This window comes from Atractosteus spatula, chromosome 1, assembly GCF_055471065.1.
Source record: "Atractosteus spatula isolate fAtrSpa1 chromosome 1, fAtrSpa1.hap1, whole genome shotgun sequence".
Lineage (NCBI taxonomy): Eukaryota > Metazoa > Chordata > Actinopteri > Semionotiformes > Lepisosteidae > Atractosteus > Atractosteus spatula.
The window spans coordinates 71,254,026-71,277,988 of NC_142706.1; the positions used below are offsets into that span (position 1 = coordinate 71,254,026).

At 36.1% G+C, this 23,963-nt stretch overlaps 1 protein-coding gene across 1 annotated transcript; it reads left to right on the forward strand.

Moving 5' to 3' along the window:
- Window positions 1-4,187: 4,187 nt before the first annotated feature.
- adra1d (adrenoceptor alpha 1D) lies at window positions 4,188-21,024 on the forward strand. Its single transcript, XM_088914264.1, has 2 exons — window positions 4,188-5,621; window positions 17,972-21,024. Exons 1-2 carry the CDS (start codon window positions 4,670-4,672, stop codon window positions 18,526-18,528), a joined length of 1,509 nt encoding a protein of 502 aa, XP_088770390.1. The 5' UTR covers window positions 4,188-4,669; the 3' UTR covers window positions 18,529-21,024.
- The last annotated feature ends 2,939 nt before the right edge of the window (window positions 21,025-23,963 follow it).

Consider the following 23,963-nt stretch of genomic DNA (forward strand, 5'->3'; position numbering starts at 1 on the left):
TGATTCCACAGCTTGAAACAGAAATGCCAAAAGGACATGAAAGATGTACTAGTGCAACAAAACTGTGACTTCCTGGTCAAATGTTTTTTTCTTATCCTACAAACCCATTCAATTAGGCTATTTCTGAATTTTGAGTCTTTACATATGTTACAGATAATCTACTGTACATTAATGGCCAGAGCCGGCTTTACTTCTTGAGGAGGCTCAGGTCCTTCAATGTGTGTAGTAAGATGCTCCATATGTTCTATCAGTCGGTTGTAGCAAGTGCTATTTTCTACGCGGTGGTGTGCTGGGGATCTGGCATTAGAGCAGGGGATGTTAACAGGCTGAACAAGCTCATCAAAAGAGCAAGTTCTGTCATTGGGTCTGATCTGGACCCCTTGGAGGTAGTGGCTGAGAGGAGAATGGTGAACAACGTCTCCCATCCCCTTTTATGACACGCTTGTGAGAATGAAAAGCATGTTCAGCAATAGACTGATCCAACCACGGTGCAACAGGGAGCGCATTCTTGCCTTCTGCCATAAGACTGTACAACTCATCCACTGTGTGTCTGGGCAGGGGCACCATTGGCCTGTTTTGTGACTAAACATGAATTCTCTGTTTACAGCTGGTTTACCTGTTTACAACTGATTTATGTGCAATATATGCTAGGGATTTGTGCAATATATTTATAATGTGCAATACATCTTTTGTGTACTGTACATTCTGGTTTGTTTTGTATCTTCTGTAATGTGAGCAATCCTGTATACTCCATTTAAAAAAAAATACTGCACTTCGCACTGACTGTACTCACTGTATTGTATTGTGTATTATTGTATCTTTTCGTTACACTTTGCTGTGTTGACTGTGCAAACAAGGAAATAGAAACAAGAATTTGCCACTGATCCAGTGCTCTGTCTTTGAGGTACCATCCAACACAGGTAGGGTACTAAACATTATTAACCTGTGTCTCAGAATGACACTTGAACTTGAACTTTATTGCCATATGTAACCGGTACTGGTACAATGGAATTCTTACTTACAGAAAGTCTCTCGATTGTAAAACAAGTGTAAAAACAAGACAAAGTGCAAACAGTGCATCAAGACAATGTACAAACTAACAATAGACAATGTGCAAGTAAACATGTAGACAGTTTGAATGTAAACAATACAGACATGTAAACAATGACTTGAGATGTGCAATAAATAAGAAATCATAAAGAGGTAGATGGTGATGGTGTAGGTGAGGTCCGAGGGGGATGGCTAAATGTGTTCGCCAGTCTCACTGCTTGTGGATAGAAGCTATTGAAGAATCTAGTGGTAAGTCTCCGTATGCTCTTATATCTCTTGCCTGAGGGCAGTGGGGTGAAGAGCTCATGCCCGGGGTGGTGACTGTCCTCTGTGATGGCCAGAATTCTACCACGGCAGCGGTCCTCATAGAGCTGTTTAATCTCGGTGAGACCGCAGCCGATGATCTTCTGGGCCATATTGACCATTCTCTGCAGTGCCTTTCTTTCTCGCGAAGAGGTGTTGCCATACCACACGGTGATCCCGTTGGTGAGGACGCTCTCGATGGTGCAGCGGTAGAAGTTCACCAACACATGTATTGGCATCCCCCATCGCTTGAGGCACCTCAAGAAATAAAGGCGCTGCTGAGCCTTCTTCATGATAGAGTCAGTGTTCACAGTCCAGGTTAGATCATTAGAGATTCCCAAAAACCTAAAGCTGGTGACTGTTTCCACTTCCATTCCATCAATACTGAGTGGGCTGTGAGTGTATGGCCTGTGTCTCCGAAAGTCCACTATTAGCTCTTTCGTTTTCTTTATGTTCAAGTCCAGGTTATTGCTATGACACCACCTAAGCAGCTGTACAACTTCATCCATGTAAGTGGACTCGTCATCATCACTGATCAGTCCTATTATAGTGGTGTCATCGGCAAACTTAATGATGCGGTTGTTGCTGTGTCTTGCTGTGCAGTCATGAGTAAATAGGGAGTACAACCTGACACAGCCTGAATCCTGCCTGAAAGACTCCCTGTCTGTCCTGAACCTGCTCAGCCTTTCTGTTGTTGCCAACCACCAGACCAGGGGAACATTTCTACACTTGCAGCCTGTAGTCCTCTCCTGCTGGATAGCACAGCCTAGATCAGTCCTGAAAGCCACGTTCGCCATCTTTCACAGATCAGTCCCGTCTGCGACTGCCTTCTGATCTGCCTCGGTAATCCTCATCAATCCTTATGAATGTCTGAGCCTTCACCGGGATCAAGCTCTTGGATTCATCAGCCTGTCAGCAAGATGCCGTTTTTCTCATCCAGTCGCTACATCACAACAAACACATGTGAATGTAGTGCATGTCGACACATGAACGATAGAGTTGCGGCATTCTAGTCTGTAGTAAAAAATATCTATCAGAATCTATTAATCTAATCTATTCAGTCACATAATGCTCTATTTCTTATCAACAAAAGAACTCTTTATCACCTTACCCCACTAGGACAAAAAGAGCGCATGAATATGGAAAACTTTATCTAGGATGTAGCAACAGAATCACGAAACTTAAATTTTCCTGTACTCATTGAGTACCCCACGTACATTTCTCTGATCTGATAGGAGCTAATACAGTATATGAGCTATCTGGGTGAGAAAATAGTGAAGAGACATTCAAATTCAGATCACACTTCAACCACTTTGCATGAAAAAAATCACTGTGTTGAAAATTGATATGTGGTTGTGTTGAATAAAACAATCAGCCTTAGATATGTACTTTTCCAAATGTGTTGTATCTGAGCTCATTTTCTGACTTTTGCTTCCTGACTAATTGGGTATATTAGTGTCAGTTGCAGTTTGTAAATGTGAAGGGAAGTGTCATCTCTGATCACTACAGCCCTTTCCCTTGTTTTATAAAAAGTATAACTTATCGTGCATAGGCTGAAATCATAAGCTATATCCAAATCTGTTACTGATTACCACACACAATCAGGCTAGGTCTAAACAAACTTACTAAAGTCTTGCATGCCTTATACAGTACCTCCATCATTTTCAATGTTTTATCAAGTGAAAATAAGGTGTACAGTAAAGGGCATTACACAGTACTGTTTAAAAATTCATAATGGTAACTATACCCACAAGTCAAACATTCTAAATTATTATCAGTAACTTATTTTGCTGGTGCCCAAACAAATAATTACAGTATTACTCACTGTCTGGACAATATTTCAGTGTGGTTTTGTACTTCCACTTGCTTATTGATTTTGATTTTCTTTTTCCCTTTTAACAGAGCCAGTACCCTAAACAAATATTGCATTTTCTAAATACTTACAAATGGTTTTCAAAAACAAAAACCTATGGCTGTCATTGCCATGAATTCATAACTGCCAAAAGGGAAACAGCTGCTGTACAACACAGTAGTACCAAATCTGTTTCAGTTGTATCATGAAGACAAGTTCATGATGAAGACAAGGCTGGTGAATTGTGCCACTTAATAGTGAACTAAGCATGATACCAAATGAGACATAAAAAAGACAGGGGATTAAACCTTCTGTAAAATTTAGACACAGCTTTTTTTAGATTAATTTCTACTGCTATTACTAAAGACTTTCTCTGTGTCCTGCTCTCCAGTGAAAAGTCTTTGCGGTGGTGCAATATTTCAGAAATATTATTACTAAGAATTCGAGAAAATGAAGGAAGGCAAGATGTTCATAAACCTCAACCGTCTTGAAGAATAACATCCTGAATGAATTATAGGACTGTGTGTTCCTTTAGATTACTTTCCCTCTTAACCTTTCAACATGAGCCTCTGGTGGCTCTTAAAATAAATGTCTATTTTGCCAGAGGGATGTGTGCAGTGTTTTGAACAGCAGCTGCGTATCATCAATGGGAATAGAGGTTAGCCTTTCGTTAGATCAGGACAGTGTAGTGGCTTAACAGTCTTTTTTCCTTCACGTAGCGACGACTAGCTAGGCAAATCGTTACGTGTTCCACTTGAGCTCCGACTATCAATCTTAAATCTGCCTAACTTTTTTAACTACATCATAGAAATAAATACATAGATGAAAGAAGTTTCAACGCGATTGTGTAGAACATGATCTGTAAATTAAGAATGTGCTGTCCTCTTGTGGACATTCGTTGAACAACAACAATTATGTGTCGCGTCACAGACTACATTCCTGGGAGGAGGAGACAGTGAAATCTCAGCCGCAGCTCAGTAATTTGGGTTTGAGTTTTCTCACAGTGGATGTCGTCTGTGGAATATCAACAAACAGGGCAATACTCTTCACACGGCAGAAAACAAAACGTTACAGGAATATCGTTTACAGAACTAATTTAACTGTCACTAATAATAATAATAATGGAAAAACAGAAAAAAGTTGAAATAATCTAAGAGGTGAAATGATCTTCAGAGTGAGATCTATTGCTAAACTTTGATGATTTAGAATTTAACCTTTTTTGGTATTTTTTGTAGGGGGGATGAATTTGATGACGTTGCTGCAAAGCTTTCCAACAAACATGTAAGCACAAGTATTTCCACTCTCCAGTGCGACAGGCTCACCTTGAGCGTGCGTTCACAAATTCTCTCGTCTTTTCATATCTTTTGAATTATTTCCATACTGCCGCTCCACAGCTGTGCTTTAATGATCTCATTGTGTCTCTGAACTAACTTAAAAAAAACGTTTTCTTTATGGAGTTTCAAAATGACTTTTTCTGACTCGAACAATGATAACGATAATGGAAATTACTCCGGAGGCACCGGTAATCTGTCTCTCGCGGATCAACCTTTTGCCAACATCAGCAACAACACCTCCATGGAGCTGACATTGGATTCTCCGGCAATAGGGATAGGGGTGTTCCTGTCCGTTTTTATATTATTCGCGATCGTGGGGAACATCTTGGTGATACTTTCTGTGGTATGCAACAAGCACTTGCAGACAGTCACCAACTACTTTATCATTAACCTCGCCATAGCTGATTTACTTTTAAGTACTATTGTGCTGCCTTTCTCTGCCTCTTTAGAGGTGCTCGGATGCTGGGTTTTTGGCAGGATATTCTGCAACATCTGGGCTGCGGTGGATGTGCTGTGCTGCACTGCATCTATTATGAGCCTGTGCGTAATCTCGATAGACAGGTACATCGGAGTGAAACATTCCCTGAAATACCCTACTATAATGACAGAAAAGAAAGCGGTGGTGATCCTAATAGTTGTCTGGGTCTCCTCTATGGTTATTTCAATAGGACCGCTGTTAGGATGGAAGGAACCTCCGCCGACAGACGAGAGCATCTGTAGCATCACCGAAGAGCCGGGCTATGCCCTTTTCTCGTCGCTTTTCTCCTTCTACCTCCCGCTCATGGTCATCCTGGTGATGTATTTTAGGGTCTACATTGTAGCCAGGAGGACTACTAAGAACCTAGAAGCGGGGGTGAAAAAAGAAAGGAATAAGTCAGTGGAAGTCGTTCTTAGGATTCACTGCAGAAGTGTCCTGGAAGAAGCCGCCGCAAGCGCTAAAAGCAAAAGCCACCCTTTCCGAAGTTCCCTGTCCGTGCGCCTCCTGAAATTCTCCAGAGAAAAGAAGGCGGCCAAAACTTTGGCGATCGTTGTCGGGGTGTTCATCCTTTGCTGGCTACCCTTCTTCTTAATTTTACCTCTAGGTATGTAAGAAATCGTTATTTTGTTTGTTTTGTTTGTAATAGTGTGCGGACCAGACTAAATTTGGCGTGAGAGTGTGGGGGATTTTATCGATTAGTTTACCCAGTCTACTAAAACTACTAACGTCTCTTAGTGTAAACGAACATGTGCAATGTCATTTCAGTAAAACAAACAAAAAAAAGTGATTACCTATCCGTCTTATGGACGCTGTCAAAAAGTAATGCAGAAGCAACCGATCTCGTTCTTGTTGACGCTGCCTCGGTAAAAACGTAGAAAAAGCTAAACGGAAATTTTGCTTTTCTTTTCTAAAATATAAAATAAAATGTGTCTTCGTATTCCTGCAACACCAGCAATTGACACCAGAGCACTGACGCAGTGAACAAATTAGTTTGACTAAATTACAAAAATTCAGTTAAAAAAAATACTTCATATTAACTAAAACAATCGGATTGTAGAGTATGTTTGCTAAGTTTACAGTGTAAAGTAACGTTTAGTACTGTATATGGTTCAGAAGTGCTTCAAGATAACGTTTTCTATACAATGTAAAACAGGTTTAGATGATGGTCATAAAGATGTTTTTCGTTATTAGCCACTCTCCAAATAAAACCAGCTATATAACCAGGTTTCGTTATTCTTAAATAGACTCAAGACTTTATTGAAGACCAAATGAAAATTAAAACAAAGTGAGTTGGCAAAGCTCTTCTCTTTTTTTCCCTTTCTGGCGAAGTGTGTGAAGAGTTTATTGTTTAAAACAAGTCCGCCACAACTCAAATTTCAAGGTATTCTAGACTGTGAATCCAGTAATTTCAGCTGTCTGTTAAGTTCTATGGCTTTTTAAATCTATCCTCTGTAAATGCTCACATTCATCTATCTAGAGAGATTGTATTTGTCTTAAAGTCTTGCTGAAGTTTTTGCTTTTCCGAATATTTTCTGGTACTATTAACTGCCACACTTGACACTTATAACACTTTAAATGTATGTTCTTAACAAATTTAGCATTCATGTTAGGTTTTCAGTTCAGATACTCTTAGAGTATTTACGTTTAATTTACCCAAAAAGTAATATGAATATATTTGAAATGTAAAACATATAAATCTCACTGTTTTCACAATCAGTTATATTATATTGCTTAACTGTAAGGAATAAGACATCAGGATACTCAGCTTTCAAACTCTTGAGATCATGTACTGTATTATTATGTAATTTTATGTAGTCCCATAAGAAATTAAATGCATCTGTATAACCGAGATATACAGCATAGATATTACATCTATATATAACATGTAAAATTAGGATTCTAATTATTCGGTTATGTCTTTCATCTTATTACTTATTATAGACACATTTCCACTGGTTATTTTGGGTCATGAGGGAAAATTTCTGTCCTATGTTCCTATGAATAGAACTAGGTCTGGTTCATTAATAACTTATGAAACAATACATCAATGAGTCTAATCTGAAAATTCCCTTGTTCTAAAATGTAATGACTCTCCCTTTCTCATAATGGACGCAGATTGTGTACTTGAAGACATTGCACACATTAATGCATTAGTGAATATCAAATAAAGTCAAAGATATTTAATTTTTTCATAAGTTAAATGAGAAGGAGGATGTCGGTTATCCTGGTATGTTAAGAAGAACAAAGCTTGACAAGTAATGTGTTAATTTCATCTTCAGTGATATGCAAATATCACTTCATGAATGCATAACAATTAACACTAAATTGCTTAATAAAACATTTATGAGATGCATATGTATAGATGAGAACAATCTGAGTTTTGTTGTCAAATATGTTATTTATCTTTAGTAAGGTTCAGTTCATACTAGGTTATTGATGGACTGTAATGATTACTAATACTGAAATTGCCATTTAGTTTATCTACATTAGCTTTGGTATGATACAAAGATTACACAACTGGCATACTTAAAAATAAGACTAAACTTTTTTCCCGGCATACTTTTAGGTTGTTTTCTGAATTGATTTTTATTAATTTCATTCAAAGAAGAGGAGAGGAAGCACTTTTTTAGTTGTGAAAGGATATTAATACAGTACAAAGGTCGCACTCAGCCTTGGGTCCAGACGTACACTTCAAGCTATGACTTTTCTGCTTTACACTTCAAGTCAAACATTTGCATACTTTTTTCACCTAATAAGAAAATGTGGTGAATAATAATTTTGTCTCAAACAAAATGTTACAGAATGCCAAAAAAAAAATACAGCTTTAAAAATACAGTCACAGTACAGGGCTTATGAAAAGAAAATAGGTTTAGCAGATGAATGGCATTTAAAGCTATTGTTCGGGGCTCCAGCAAACATATTCTTGTGTTGTCACTTATGGTGGATTATTTAGTATCTATATACTGTATATGCCTAAAATATTCATATCTTTAAATAAAGCCAATTTTGGACTGCTTGCTCATTTTCTCTCAAGAGATGATTTATGGTCGCTGTTTAGATGATTTGTGGTGAGGTACAGTAGTTTTTGGGAGGCATGGGTGTATTAATTCATCGAAAGTTAAGAATGTAGTTTGACACCTGTCTGAAGTGTTGGCTTTGGATATCTTTTATCCTTTTTAGTGGCCACTGTGCAGTCCTCAGAGGCCGTCACCTTAGGGGAATTAACACTGTCTGAAGTGTTGGCTGTGGATATCTTTTATCCTTTTTAGTGGCCACTGTGCAGTCCTCAGAGGCCGTCACCTTAGGGGAATTACAGTCCACTGTATTTATCATAGTCATCATTGAGCCCTGTTAGTAAGGTTGATGTCACTTTCTAAGCTTAATGACCTTTCTGTTAAACTCAGAACTTGTCTTTACATAATTTATGAATTTCCTGGATGCAGCACCTCTGCTTGGACTTATTGTAATAGAGTCACACTATGCTGTTTTTGAAGTCTCTGTTGACAACGTGCTGATTAAGGGACATAAGTTCAATTTCTCTGCCAGCACTTTTGGAGTGTATCAGATGTGCCTCCAGATAATCTGGGCATTATCCTGCTGTCTGGCACAGAACCTGAATTCCTGGATGCGTTGTTTTTTTAAATGTTTCTTTTCTGCAAATTTTTCATCCATTTTTTTTTTATTTTTCCTAACAGAATGCCACTGTCTTCATGTTTTTCCCCTGTTAAGGGAAAATATATCAGACATGGGTAGTTACTTTTACCCAGATTTAAATGTTTACTGACATTGTACAGACCCCTCTCAAACCCATTGTAGGATTTAATTTCTTTAAAAATATAGTGTTTGTTTCAGGTTTTATTATAGTAGGAATAGAAAATTCTGTTCTTCCATTCAGTTCATCTGCTTTTTGTCTAAATAATTTGAGGTTGATTTTTTTTTCTTCTCCGGCTAACCATACATGTAGCTTGTCCCTAAACACCTGACATTTTTAGTTTACATTTTTACCTGCAAGGAGGCCTCATTATCAAATAATTTATCAAGAATTTTCATGTTCTTCAAGTTTTGCTTCCTTTTTCTAGTAATAAAATATTTCTGAATGCTTAGAAACAGACATACAGTATGTCTTCTTTACTAAACAACAAAGAACAATAATGAAACAAAAATAGTTATAGTAGTTCAAGCAGGTACTGTCGCTACATCAGCAGGTGTAGGCTGTAAAGGAACAAGTAAAGGTTTATTCCATGCTGAAGAGAGAAGAAAAAAAAACACAACGTTTCGTCTGTGGAACCTTCATCGGGTGTGAAGAAAAAAGGTTATGCAGCCAAAACCCCATTTGTTGCTACTCTGATACTTAAGTTGATGGTCTGCATCACAAATTAAAGTTAAAAAGACTCATAAAATGTAAAACTTTCAGGGTGCTGTGTTGGCTGTTTGATCCTTTCCTACTTTGCTAAGTTTTTGTCTGTTTTAAAAAAGCTCTTACATACTCAGTGGAGAGTTTATTGCTCCTATTGTAGTCAAAGAAAAAATACAGTTCTGCAGCAAAGGATTATCAGAATACAAATTACACAACAGGGATTTCAAATGATGATATTTTAGCTTTGTTTGGTAGTTTCTCTGCTAACATTCTGTTCTCTAATCACACATTAATTAATCATTATAATCAGGAACTTTCACCAGACTACAGCAGGTCCTCTATTAATTGTTATCTTGCTTTTGAGGCAAAAATTATTTGACTTTGTTTTTAATTACAGTATATCTAGTTTTAAGCAGTTACTTGCAACGTCTAACAGTGAATTATTTGCAAATGACATTGTATAGTACATGGTTTTAACATTTTATCCCCATTTATATTCAATATTAACTTTGCTAGTACAGTATATAGAATATGGAACAGGCTACCCAGCCAAGTTGTTGAAGCTGATACCCTGGCTTTCAGGAAACAGATGTGCTCTATGAGGTCCTGTGATCAATTAGCTACCAGTGACAAACTAGATGGGCCTTCTCTGATTTTAAATAATTCTTATGGTCTTAATTTTAGATAAGTTTGTTATTATCATCTTAAGGCTGCTGTTATCAATCAAAAAGATAAACAAGACCAATCTCAAATCTCAAGCCTCAAGTATGCCTGAAGGAGACTGTAATTTACTTAGCATATAGCTATACTTAACAAAGCCTACTTCCTCTGAAAGTTTGTTTGGGGTCTAAGAAATTCAAATTCATTCAATTCCTATTTTTGTTTTCAACTCCTTCAGCTCTGCCTCTTGGAAACTTAAAAGTTTAAACCCACAGGACAGGGATTTAAACCACAGGACCACAGGACACACAATTTTAACAATAAACCTCTTCTTAGTGTCTCATCTTTAATATACAGTTTAATTGACAGTGAAAAATGATAGCAGAATATGTCTTTAAAAATATATTAAAAAATTGAATGCGCGGTGTTCAGTTAATTGCATTATTTTTATTTTTAAAATAATATGCTTTTGAAATGCAAAGGGGAATGTCCAGGGTTTGAGACAATCTCTTATGCTTATACTACGCAAAGCTTTTTGAATAATAACTATAACTGATTGAATTTGGCCACAGTTATGATGTCAGACTAAATGTTTTGTCTCACTCGTTCTAACAAATTTGGTTATATGTAATGAACCTTATGTGTACCACATGGTACCATAAAGTCTGGAAACTGAAACAAAGTCTAAACATTTTATTTAAACTTAATATAAAATCTCTGTATGTTTCCATATTAGAAATATTTTAGGCAGTTTTTTTAAATAAAAAAACAAAATCTATACATCTCAGTAGGTTCCTAAGAAAAACAATGTGTTCTTTTACATTTTCATCGATTTCTTCACATGTGAAGCATAGTTAGTTCTCATTTTGACACAAGCATGGGTGCTTATATCCTGCAGTTATAAATAATGACTTAAAGTAGCTAAAAATCTGTCAGCTGAAATAGCTGCAATAAAAACAAAATGGATATCGTCTTAAATATTCAAGTAGTTCATCAAAGGGGTGGCAAGCTTTTCAGCTACTGTAATAATTCACAGTTTTGTTTTTCTGTATACAAGTATTATTTGAATCATAAAGATTTAGTAAATGGGTTTATAATGAAAACATGCTGTATGAAGCATTGTCTATCTAAATCCATATGGTCTGTATGCATTAATTAGGCAACATCAAACTTAATTCTGAAGTAGTGTGTTAAAAGGTTATTGAAATATTTAGAGTATATCTCTCTCCAAAAATTTATTTTACTCCTGATTGCCAAACAGCACCCATCAAGTGCTTTTGAATAGAGAATGATTTACAGTTACTTCAAGTCTGCTTTTACATTTTTTAATTTAATTTCAAAAGTATGATTGAACTCTTATTCTACACACCAAACTAGGAATATACTGTATTCCTATACAATATAATGTATGCAATTCTATCACTTGAGCTAATTGTATTATGTAATAAAACACACATTAAAGAACACTTCCTGTAGATTCCAAATTGCTTAGCACTTTTAAAATTGGTTGACGATCGTTAAGTAGGTAGCTGCGTCATCATGCATGGGCTACAAAGGAACAGGTAAAGGTTAATTCTGTGCTGAAAGGAATAGAAAAGAGACACTGCATTTCGGCTGTGGAGCCTTCTTCAGGTGTGTGTTTTCTTGAGGTGGAATTTTTAAATTTTAAATTTCCAACACCTAAAGAAGGCTCCTCAGCCAAAACGTTGTCTCTCTTACTTTCAACATGGAATAAACCTTTACCCGTTCATCTTTAAATTTGAACTATTGAATTTAAAATATGGGACGTCTTCCAGCTAGTGGTCATGTGACTGAGGACAGCGGGTCATTCCCCATTGCTCTGTAAAATATGTGGTTCAGATAATCTCCCATCTTGTTTCCACCTACTGCCTCTTACAGAGAGGAGGACCAGAATTTACTTTTTCTTCACGTAGGGAACTGTCAGGATGTTTATGAACTATGAACACGTATCACAGAAATTAAATTACAAAGCACCAAAAGCTTTCCCTGCAGAAGTTAAATCTTTCAAAAGAAGTATAGGGCATTACTTTCTAAGCCATCCCATATTAGTAGGAGGAAGGAAAATAGTTATAACCAAATTAGGATATGATACAACTCTTTAACAAAACATAGAACAGATTCCAGCAGCAAAAAGAGTTTTGTCTCTGTCCTGTCTTTAAATATAAAAAAAATGATATCTTAATTTCTGAGATCTTGATATTAAACTAGCTGTCACGGATGTCGGAAGGGATGAACCGTGGAGAGGCAGGAGAGCAGAAACAGACCCTATGCGTAGCGGCGGAACCGGGGATCAGCCCGGGCTCAGCAGTTCAGGAGTCGAATAGAAACCAATGCCCTCAGGCAGCGGACACGGGGCGACATGGATGCTAGGCGGGTCTCAGGACATCTGAACGTCAATGCTGAGCGAAGGTGAATGAGTGACCCGGAAATATATAGCCCCAGAGAGAGACACCGGAGGGACAGCAAAGCACAGGAAACTAGGGACAGGACAGAGTAGGAGAGGGCGTGACACCACCTGTGTAAGAGTCATTATAAATATCCAAAATCTACAGTAGATCATAGATACAACATAAACCAATGATACAGATACTGTAGATTTATCTTTAAAAGACAGAAACTTATCTGAGGCTGATAACATTATTAAGACCGTTATAGTAATGTAATATAATCATATTTAATGGTAAGTCTTTATACTGTATCAGACAAATTAGTAGTAATTAAGATATCTGCTGTATAATATAATAAGGTAAATTTCTTAATTCAAGGTCAATTTGGAATCTTATTCTTTGATAAGTTTATAATAATCTTAATTGTCTAAGCTTTCTATTATTATGTAATTTCAATTTATTGTGTAAAACATTAGTTATCCATTTTTTATAAAGCACTTTTATACCAGTCCTTAATTTACAAGCACACATTTGCTCTACAAATGTACAGTACTGTATTTGGAATAATAAAGATATTTATTCTAAAATAAACGAAAATGCTATATTTTTATAAAATGTTTTGATTTAGATCCTCTGTGACCCTCTATAATGGTGCATCATCCTGATTTCTTAACATAGTGACACATATAATAGTTGTAGGAAAAAATGTTGAAGGAAAAAATTATCGGTCTTTTTTAAACAAGTGCTTGTTGATTGGTAAAATTAAAGAAACAGCATTCAAAATGTGTGCTTAAATACCATGATAAGAAAATCTGAAGAAATTAAAACATAATATTGATCTTGACTGTTCATTCTGTAATAGATTCACATAAATAATGCTGCATTTTTTCTGGAACTGTCTTATTGTGTCTTTAAAACAATTAAGGAAGACAATTTTACTCTACAATGTGGAATTGTACTGTCTAGTTTCATAAATCTCAACACCAGTGCAAAGACTTGAACATTTAATTAATCATTGCTATTTTAATAGCTACATTTCATATTTACAAATGTAAATTTTGCTTACTTACTTTATTTTTAACATGCTGTAAATGGAGCAATACATATAATTGAAGCCTCAAATAAAAAAAAAAGCTGTGTGAACCATTCACCTGTGCAGAACCTTTTGATATGTTTTTGGAGTTGACTATATACAATACAATTTTGCAATGTCTTTTCTATGTACAGTACGTACTGTATGTGTAATGTGCTCTTCTGAATGCCCTTATGTCTGTTCATCCAGCAGTAATAAAAAAGTCAGATGTTTCACAAGAAACCTTTCACGTGCATGATGATATCCATATCAAACATTTATAACGCAGGATTTCGGGTGAGACGTTAGTGTGGAGCTGAATACACTGTTGCCTCACAAAGTGAAAGGAATGCTTTTGAATGCTAAACACCCCTCAATTAATTTACATTGCTTGGATATATAATATCTAATCTTGTCTCTTTAGAAAGGTTATGCCCTTTTCTGTTTCTGCTTTACCATTAATGTGTTATACTCATCCAGGTCTACACCTCTAATCCAATCCATTTCTGGATTTCCCTAAAGCCATCTCCTGAGCTATTTAACTGTCAATCAGTAGAATCAATATAGCAGATAGGGATCTGGCTGAATCATATCTGAATACCCAATTCTGATCCTGGAGGGCTTATTTACAGGTTTTTCGGGTCTTGTTAAAGTATCAAAACTTAATGAGCTGGGAGGAGGTGGTAAATTGGTTCACTTAAGACAATTACATACTGATTCAAGTCATTAACAGCCCATCTGGACAACTGAAAACCTGTAGTCACACCTGCCCTCGAGGACTAGTCACCACTAGAGGATTATTAATATTGTACATTAAGGTATTGATGAAAGAAGACCAAGCATGCTTTGCCTCAGGGAGAGAAGCCTTATGCAATCTGCAAAGATTAGCCCATTCAGGATGGAAGGTAAGAGATCAAGATGATGTGCCAATAATAATCTGTGATTCTTCTCGCACTTTAAGGGGTTTCTTGTATACAGATATGCACTTTACACTCAATTGACCCCTTGTGTATACTGAAAAGGAAACTGAAAACCTAACCTGAAGTCTTACAGTAAATAACATCCACGTCACCTTCGTACAAATTGACCTGTCTCTATATAAAAAAAAACAGACTAAACACAGTATGTGTTTTATAATTTATTTACTTGAAAAGTATAACTTATTGGATTATTTTTACTCAATTTGAAAAGACTGTAGGATAGCAAGGCATGTTTTTTCACTCTTGCTAGAAATAGAAATGGAGTTGTGATTTGTTTTCCCACATGTGGATTTTGGCAGAAAATAGATTAATCTGAATTGCAATGCACAGATGGAACACCACAGCATAGAACAAAACTATTTTTTATCATAAGTTAATTATGTAATTTAAAAGGCTGTAATAAAACATTATTTGACAAAACCCTAAGGCTACATGCATCTAAACTACAGTTTACTAGCACTATATGAAACACTGCAAGCTGGTAGGTACTTCTGAAATTCTGTATGAGACAACACACAATACCTTACCCCAACAAAAGCAACCTGTATCTGCAGCTTCCTTCCAATTTGATGAACCTTTAACCTTTACTGCGGCACAAGTAGATAATGATACGCAGCTGCGGGGGATGATAAGAATTACTCTAGTTCATTTTGAATCCCTTCTTGAACTGTTAATTCTGATTAGGAATTAATTTTATAAATACTAGGTCAGCACATTTTCATTGTGTGTCACATTGACATACAGTACTATATCCCCCTATACCTACCTGAGTATATATTGACCACCAACATAGTGTATTTTTGTCTTATTCTGTGTCCTGTGCTTGTGTTAAGGGTAGTTTTAGTTGTGTTACAGATATAAGAAGCTGCTCTACAGCTGTTTTTCTTTGTGTTGTATGAGCTTCAATTATATATACCATATACCGTATGTTTTATATACCATATTAATGCATATTATTATAGATGATAAATTCTTAAATAAAATCTGTTTTCCCATTTGTTTCCATTCCTTGTTTGCATTTAAGTTTGCATACTTAAGTCTCCGTTGGGATAGATACATTTTTATATTTGTTAAGCTTTTAAGATTGAGCATATAAGAAACAGGGCAGTTAAAACAATACTTAAACTTTATTTTAAAAAATATAATGGGGTGAATTTACAGTTACAGAATACGTTTTCCACTTCTTTCTGCTGATGTGTCCAGGAGTTATTTTAATTCACAAACCATTCCTCAGCTATGGCGACTTTGCATCCCCATTCATGTGCCATCAGAGCAATGCAGAGTAATGACTAGACAGATCAAATGACACTCAAGTACTTAGCAGGAACTACTGTAATGTGGCAGGATTAGCAAAGTCTCTGGAGGACTGCTGCTGTACACCCAAGTACTACCATGTAAGGAAAGTTAATCTCCAGTCAGACCATTCACAGTTTTTTTCTTTGCACAGTGATTATAGGGATAATCCTATTTCCATCGTAGAACAATACAAGCAAAAGTGCCAATATATAAATAAATGGTTGTAAGGTTGTCACCATTCCTTCTCTCATGAACTTTTCTTGACCTCGATTGTGAGCTGCTGTACATAGAGACCAATAGGTCTCTATCAATTTATATAGCAATAGTGTACTGTTTCTAAGAACGAAGTTACAGTAAGGATTTGAAGCATACCATAAGTCCACTCAGTCCATGTTCTAAGATTAAAACGTCCTTCATAAATGGTCTCGCATCCTATTTATAAACAGTCGCCTTTTCGACTTCAGGAACGTAGCAACTTGTTGGATGACACCTGAGAGTGAATAAATGGCAAGGGTTTCATCTGTGTAATAATGTCAGTTGCTACCACTCAGATCATTGCAGTGGTGAAAACAACAAATGGAAATACCTGCTGCGAATATGATCCTGCCCATGACGAAAACACCTCCTTGACAACTATAGGTGACATCTGAGGAGTCAAGAACCCAAGTCTATTATGTATTGAAGTGTTTTCTGAATAGTAACAGTTCGACAATCCAAAGGAAACTATGATAAGGGGTTCAGACACTATCATTATATTATTATTGTGTGGTTTTAAAATGATTCTAGGAACCTGGACTATATTTCCCAATATCATGGCTGTAAAATTAGACATTTATCAGACATAGTGATAAAAATCAAAAGACATAAAAATCCCCCAAGTAGAGGTTTCATGGTGCCACCATGTATTAGAGGTCTTTGGATTACAGTATAAAAGCACAAACTTAATTTGATTAAGACATATAAATTTAATTTATAGAAATTGCTCACTTACTCTCCGGAAAAAAAAAAAAAATTCAATTCAAACATTTGAAGTTCTTTTTTATGTCTTGTATTTTCAGATTTTATTTTGTTTCAAAAATAGCCTTGCTTCATAATTTCAATCAGTAAGTCAGACCATGAATCAGTGCTGTGAAAGTATACAACATCTTGACAGTGGAGTTCCCCAAATTACCGCAGAACTTGAACTCCCTTCTTTCTTCTTCCTGTCCAAGTCATGGTTTATTCTCTGTTCCATCAGCTCTTTATAAACCAAGCTGTACAAAAGCTAAAAAAAATATATTTTTAAATGAGACACATTATGCAATTCATAACCAATTCTGCTATGTGATGTTTATTGTTGCTATTGAGTTTGACATATGAATAAATCTAAGGGCACTGTGTACAGTATATGTGACTGTCGCGGTTCCGCGCGGGCTCGTGCCCTCCACCGCTCCACCCTGCCCGTTTCGTCCCACAACACCTGGGGCGCGAGCCCGGGTCTCTGGTGTAACGCAACAGGGAGCCAGACGCATGAGCTAAAGGAGACCTCCCCCAGCCCAGGCGGCTGAGGTCCCTGCTACGCAATGTCGTCGCCGTGTCCGAACTAACTCCGCTACATATATATAAATGTATTTTCAAATGAATTGTTGAAAACATCCATTTCTTCCAGGTTTCAGGAGATTTTACGAAAAACATCTGCATCAAATCCAACAAATACTTAAATGGTTGCTAATGCTGGAGCTACTGTAGTATGTGTGGTGAAATTCAATGTATGCGGTCTGCTCCCCTAATACTATAATGTGGTACATCAAATGTGCCACATTAAATGTAATGACCCCTTTTACAACATGTTTCATTTGATTTTTTGACTTTTTTCTGTTCTAAGTAATAGTCACAATTAAGCTGCTCATGGAGACATGCATTATGATGTAAAAAAAAACATAAAAAGCATAACAAAACATAAAAAAGCACAGGTCTGCAGCCCACAGAGGATGACATACAGTATTTTGAATGTTGGAATGTCCTGTAAAAAACAGAGAGAATCATCCTGAAAGTTATGCATTAATGGGTCATTTAGCCAATGTCCGCATATTCTCAGAATCCATCAGTTAAGGTGTTGAATTGTACTCCTCTGCAGACTGTAAAGTACAAATATAAAACCATTTGTTTGTCTGAATTAAATTTCTTCCTTTTATTTTATAGGCTCGTTTTTCCCTGCACTGAAACCTTCAAAAGTGGTCTTCAAAGTAATCTTTTGGCTGGGGTATTTCAACAGTTGTGTTAACCCTATTATTTACCCCTGCTCCAGCAAAGAATTCAAGAGAGCCTTCATAAGACTTCTGAAGTGCCAGTGTCACAGAAGGAGACGATCTCTGTGGAGGTTCTATGACCAGAGGTGGAGAACTTCCATTAACAGCTCGGGACATGGCTCTTATGGAGACATTAAGCCCAGGTTTTCTCTAAGAGAGTCCTTTTCAATCAATAACTCTTTTGTTTACAATGGCAAGGGAAGAACTCTGGGTCTCCAAGGATGGAATTTTTTTCCCCCTTTACAGAACTCATCTTTCCAGCTAAAGGAAAAAATGAACAATCTTTCAAACAAGATCAAGAATGTGCCAAATAAGAGCTCTGTGTCCTCACTCAGTAAAGTGGAAATAGATTCCATTTCCATGGGAATCTGCAATGACTTTGCAGACCAAAATGATTATCAAATATATGATCTTACAGACTGCTATGGGCTGAAGGAGACTGATATATAAAATTTTAGATTTACTACTGTTACTGAGACCTGTTAAAGAAAAATGGGACCATTCAGTTAGTGTGTGATGAGGAAAAACTTAATATTATTCATTGATTGCTAATACCCATGGGTTAGTAATATAATATGGATCTCTGATAAGATTGCCATCTCTAAATAGGCATTGAAGTACATGTTAGTAAACGTTGATGGTAATCAAATGTGTTCTTCTTTTGCTGGAAATTGTGAAACTAGGGAGTGTTAGGGTATTTGCTCTCAAGGTTTCTGGTAAAAAGAGTTACATTTGACTACCATCACAGACATGAGACAACTTTCTTATTCATGTCAAAAGAACATTTTTAATGATTGGACAGATACATGTATTTGCAAATATATTTGTGATGCTGGGCATAGAGTGAGTAAAAAAAATGAGTAATATAGACTCTAATACTGGTCACACACACTGTATATGTGAGGCACCGTTCCTTTTTAATAGTGGCCTTTCCTATTTTGTGCCTGTTTAATAATTAAATATTATTGTGTGAGAAAGAACTTCCTTCAGACATCTTTAGAAATGGCCATTCAGATCCAAGCACAAATCATCCCCTGGGAGAAATTTGCAGCTTATTGAATTTAGTATTAGTTTCAGGGAAAAATGTCTCCCAGTAGTTATTTTATTGAATGTGAGATATTTATAGCTCACAGCAGCATTTCAGTTATATGGAATGCACAACAGAGACAAACTTCATTAACTATGATGTGCAGAAATATGTTGTTTGCAAAATATAAAATTGAAACAAATTATTAACATGAACCTGGAAATACTGTATATGAAAACCTGAAAAAGAAATATCAATATATATAGTATTTTTTGTTTCCACTTACTATAGTATTCATCCATTTCACCAGCTTTGGAACCTGTCAGGTTAAATTTGTAAATACACTTTTGTACACAAAGGTCATAATTGTTACCATAAATACTGAAATTAATTGACTCTTTGAACACATTTAACAATGCTTTACTAAATAAGATCTCTATATAGTACATGTTATTAAACAAAATTAAGTGTCATTTAAATTTTTTTTCAGTACCTGTATTTTTAATTTTCTGTACAGAAAAAAAAACTTTAGATTCTAAAAATGGTCCTGAAATGCAATTAGTATAAGCACCTCACAAGAGAAGAGGAGAGGACATGTATATTCATCTATTTACTACCTGATACCTTGTTCACATTCAAAGAAAAAAAATGTTCAAATAAATTAGGAAAAGAAGAGATTAACAAATATATAAAGTCTCCATCTCCATTCATTTCATATCATTTTTTTCACGCTATTATATTACTCTGTCACACCCTAGACAGTCACCATAAATTAATCCTCTTGGTTCTCTTTCATCTGACCTCTTTTCAAATGTCCCAGTAAATCCAGTTAACCAGGCAACCTCATCCTGTAACACTAGACAAGTGCTTCAGTCTCCTGGGTCACAATTTCTTAATGTAAACACACGCTGTTGCCTTGTGTAAGAAAAATCCACAAATTATACTCACAGAATGTATGTTCTATTAGTAAAAGGCTGGGTTCCTCAAGTAACACATCTTTATATCTCATATTTTATTATATATTTAATAAAATGATGTTCTTCACTTTTATGGAACTAGCTGTATAATATGTACATATAGAATACAAATTCCTCATTCCATATACGAAGGTTTGAGCAGACTCATAGTTGGAAGCATTGTAAAAGGGACATATTAAAATATTGTGAAATAAAAAAGATGAGTAGGTAACCTATAGATATGTACAGTATGTGTCATCATTATCATGTCTGTACACATACAAACATAAGCTGTCTATACTGTACATACATAGTATCTGTGCCTGCATGTATTACTGCCAATATAGGGACAACATTTAAAAAATATATATATAGGAGGATAGCCTCACAATATACTGTAAATGACTTTTTCCAAACCAAAAGCACCTTATGGTAAACAAAAAAGTATTAAAACATTTCTTCAGAGTCTATACTCACCCACCGTATTAAATACAAAATACCACTCATTTGGAAAGTCCCCACAACAGATGGAATACTAACAAGTAGGAGGCTGAGAATAATGTGTACTTTTCTCTCTTGCACATCAAAGACTCTCGGCTACATACTGTACATCTTGGTCAGGGACAATGATGCAAATTGCCATTAAAAAGGGATGATAATAGAAACAACAGCCCTTGTCAGTCAGCACTGCTACTTTGGTCACACTGTATGTCACAGAAAAGCCCTGACCTGCCTTACATAAAATGAAGTCTATGTGTGCTCAAAGTCTCAGTCTATGTTCCACTTCCAAAGGCCTGATGGCTGTGTTATTTCGTGTCTTTAAATTATCCCAAAGTTAATGTGAAATTTGTCCCCTCAATGTTGTAGTCCAACAGTTTGGCAGGACTCCTTATTGACCTGAAGGAAATTAGGTGTTTTAATTTTTTTACTCAAATGGTTTTTAATCTGAACTTCACTGCCAAACTGCCACGTGCCAGCTGAGTAAAAGAAAAAAACATCTGATCTTTTCTTCTTTATATTCTTCATATACATGTACAGTATGCTGATTTAAAATACAGAATGTCCTATTTAAAGATGGATGCAAATCTCAAATATGCGAGATGATGTAAGTGTGCTCACTTGGAAGGGAACGTGCAATCTTTAAATGTCTATGAGTGGTTCATCATAGTCTTGGGCTAAAATGTTCATTAATCATATCGTTCTTTGGAGTAAAAAACAAAAAATGAATTGTGAAATGCCTGCCTTTTCCAGTAGATGTCACTAACAGGCTAATATATTATAATTCCAAAGAATGTTGAAATAGATTTTCAGAATCTTTTTTTGGTACAGTATTTTAAAATAGCTGCTTATACTTGCTTTTACCAGAAAGAAAAGGATTTTTAATTTAATTAGGGATGAAAGTTTCCTTAAAGTCATGCTCACTCCTGAGACTGGGGACCCACACACCTGCTAGTTTTCATTCCTGCTGAGATTATTTTACTTAATTGCATCCTTAACTGAAAAAACAAATTGTTTGACTGGAACCTCTTGCAACTTTATTTTTTCTGCTCAACATTTACTTATGAAATGCACAAGTTAAAAGGCAACCTGTAATGTGTTTGGGGAGTGAAAATCACTAAATATGTCAGATTATCACTATTACTTGGTTAGTTAAGGGTTTATTTCTGTAACTTGAGAGCAGCAGGTACTGTATGTGGGTTCCCAGGACCAGGACTGGAAATCCCTGACCTACTGTCCACCAAACTGCAAAAACGGGCTGAAATGCCTCCTCTTATATGTATCCTTTTATGCTCTTAGGTTCTGCTGCAGGTTTTTCATCTTGCATCCTTCCCAGTCTGCTCCTTCGATTCAACCAGCTTCCTAATTTCTACCCGGATCTTGCTGATGATCGATTAAATAATTTTAAAAAACGGTTGCAGCAAAACTGTTTAATGGGGCAGATCAGAGTGGTCGCAAGTTGGATAGACCACTTCTAAGGTGTTGCAAATCCGAAATATCCCCCCATCCAGTGAGATACGTTATGTGAACTTCAAAAAATAACTGTTCTGTAAACTTAAAAAAAATATATTACATACTGTATAACAAGTAATTCAATGGCTTTTACTGTATAATATTAGTCAACCACATTAAAATTTTGACGCAAAGTATACAGAAGTGTACAAAAAAACTCCTTTGTTTTTGCCAGTTTTGGCTAAGCTGTCCACTTCTGTCCTCTGTGGTTTCATGCCTACAGCTTTGCGTGCATTGAGTGTGTTAGGAAGTTTCCCTGGCCGTCATACGCTCCTTCAGATGCACTTATAAGACTTAATCAAGATTTATATCAGGTGGTTGTTCTGCCCAGTCCTCCTCTGGCTGGAATGTGTGCTTAATATTACAGCAGAACTAACATTTGCAGTAAAAGGCTGATTTGAAGATACCATTTTGGGCCGTGATATTACTGGGTGTGGTTCTCCACCTAGGTAATTTTAAAACCAGGCAAGAGATCTACAGTCCTTGAGAAACTAAAACAACCTCCACAAGCCACCACTGCGCTTAACATTCTGACCAGTTCACTTTTTATTCCAGGCCTGTCCTGTTAAGCTGCAGTTCAAACAATTGATAAAGCACACTTACATTTAAGCATGCTATTAACCCTAATTTTTTATGCAATAAAAAGAGGCATCTATCATTGTGATATTATCCATTGCCACCCACCTTCTTCATTGATCACCATGCTGTTCTCTTCTGAACTAATATTCCAGGGTCTGCTGGTATTTTCTCTAGTTACCAGGTTGTTATCTTAGGGTGGTTGTGTTCTTTGCCTTCACTGGGTAATTTGTTCATTAATGTTTACAAATGATTTAATGCCATTTCTCCATAAAATCACAGTTATACACACTAAATTGTCCTTTTCGGTAACTGATTTAGATATATTTTTGAATAAACCGATCACCCTTGCCCACTTTTTTGGAAACTCTTGCCTTCTTTAATTTTGAGGTGTGAATCATACTTTATACTATTGCTCATTTTCAAACTAATTTGTGGTTCCAAAAATCTTCACAACTTAGAATTTAACAGAAAGATTAACTGCTACTGATTACCTGAAAATTGATTGGAAAACTAGTGGTTTGTAGTTGTTATTGCCAACTGATTAAAATGACCATTGTTTGTAGTGGTAAAAAGTGTAATTGCTATGTAATTGTGTATATGTGTTTGTCCATGTGTAAAAATGATTATTTTGTCATATTGTTGTATTTGCTTTTATAATACAGTACATGCAAAAGTTAGCAATATAATGTTTATTGTTAGCCATAGATGTCAAAGCAACATGTACCCAATATATTGCACAGGTGAGAGTGGGGAGCTACAGAGGAACAAGCAGAGGTTAATTCCACACTGAAAAGTAAAAAGAAAGGAATACAATCAAATGTGTCTGTTTTTTAGCTTCATAAATCAAGAAAGCTTCATAAATCTTTTTACTTTTCTGTGTACTTAATCTTAAATTATTGTATAGGCATCCAACATGTTAACGATAGATTTACAAATATGGTCCATGCAAATAGTTTGCAGAGGCCAAGCAAATATCAAAAGCGAGTTGTTATTGGCACAGTTGCTTGGCCTAACCATTTTTTTAATGCCGTGTCCCAGGAGTACACAGTACAATGTTGCTTGTTTTTTCTAACTGACCATTTCCTAACCTCTGTATTAGAAGGCCAAGTGCTTGGCTAAATTATTTTATTTGGGCTGGGGTTGGGTAAACTGTACAGCTGAACATAAATACAATTTGGGAAGCAGTACAATACTGGTTGGGGGATAACAAGTTCACAGTTTAGTTGTGTAATGATTCTAACTGAAAGACAACAGACAGACAGGTCTTAAGAGCTAATCCAGAATGCAGGAGAAGCTATGGTTCCATACAGGAT

Excerpts from the sequence above, each read along its gene's own strand:
- adra1d (XM_088914264.1), top strand. The coding sequence starts at position 4,670 with ATGACTTTTTCTGACTCGAACAATGATAACGATAATGGAAATTACTCC. Across the intron at positions 5,622-17,971 it reads CTTCTTAATTTTACCTCTAG|GCTCGTTTTTCCCTGCACTG; the intron begins GTATGTAAGAAA and ends TTTATTTTATAG.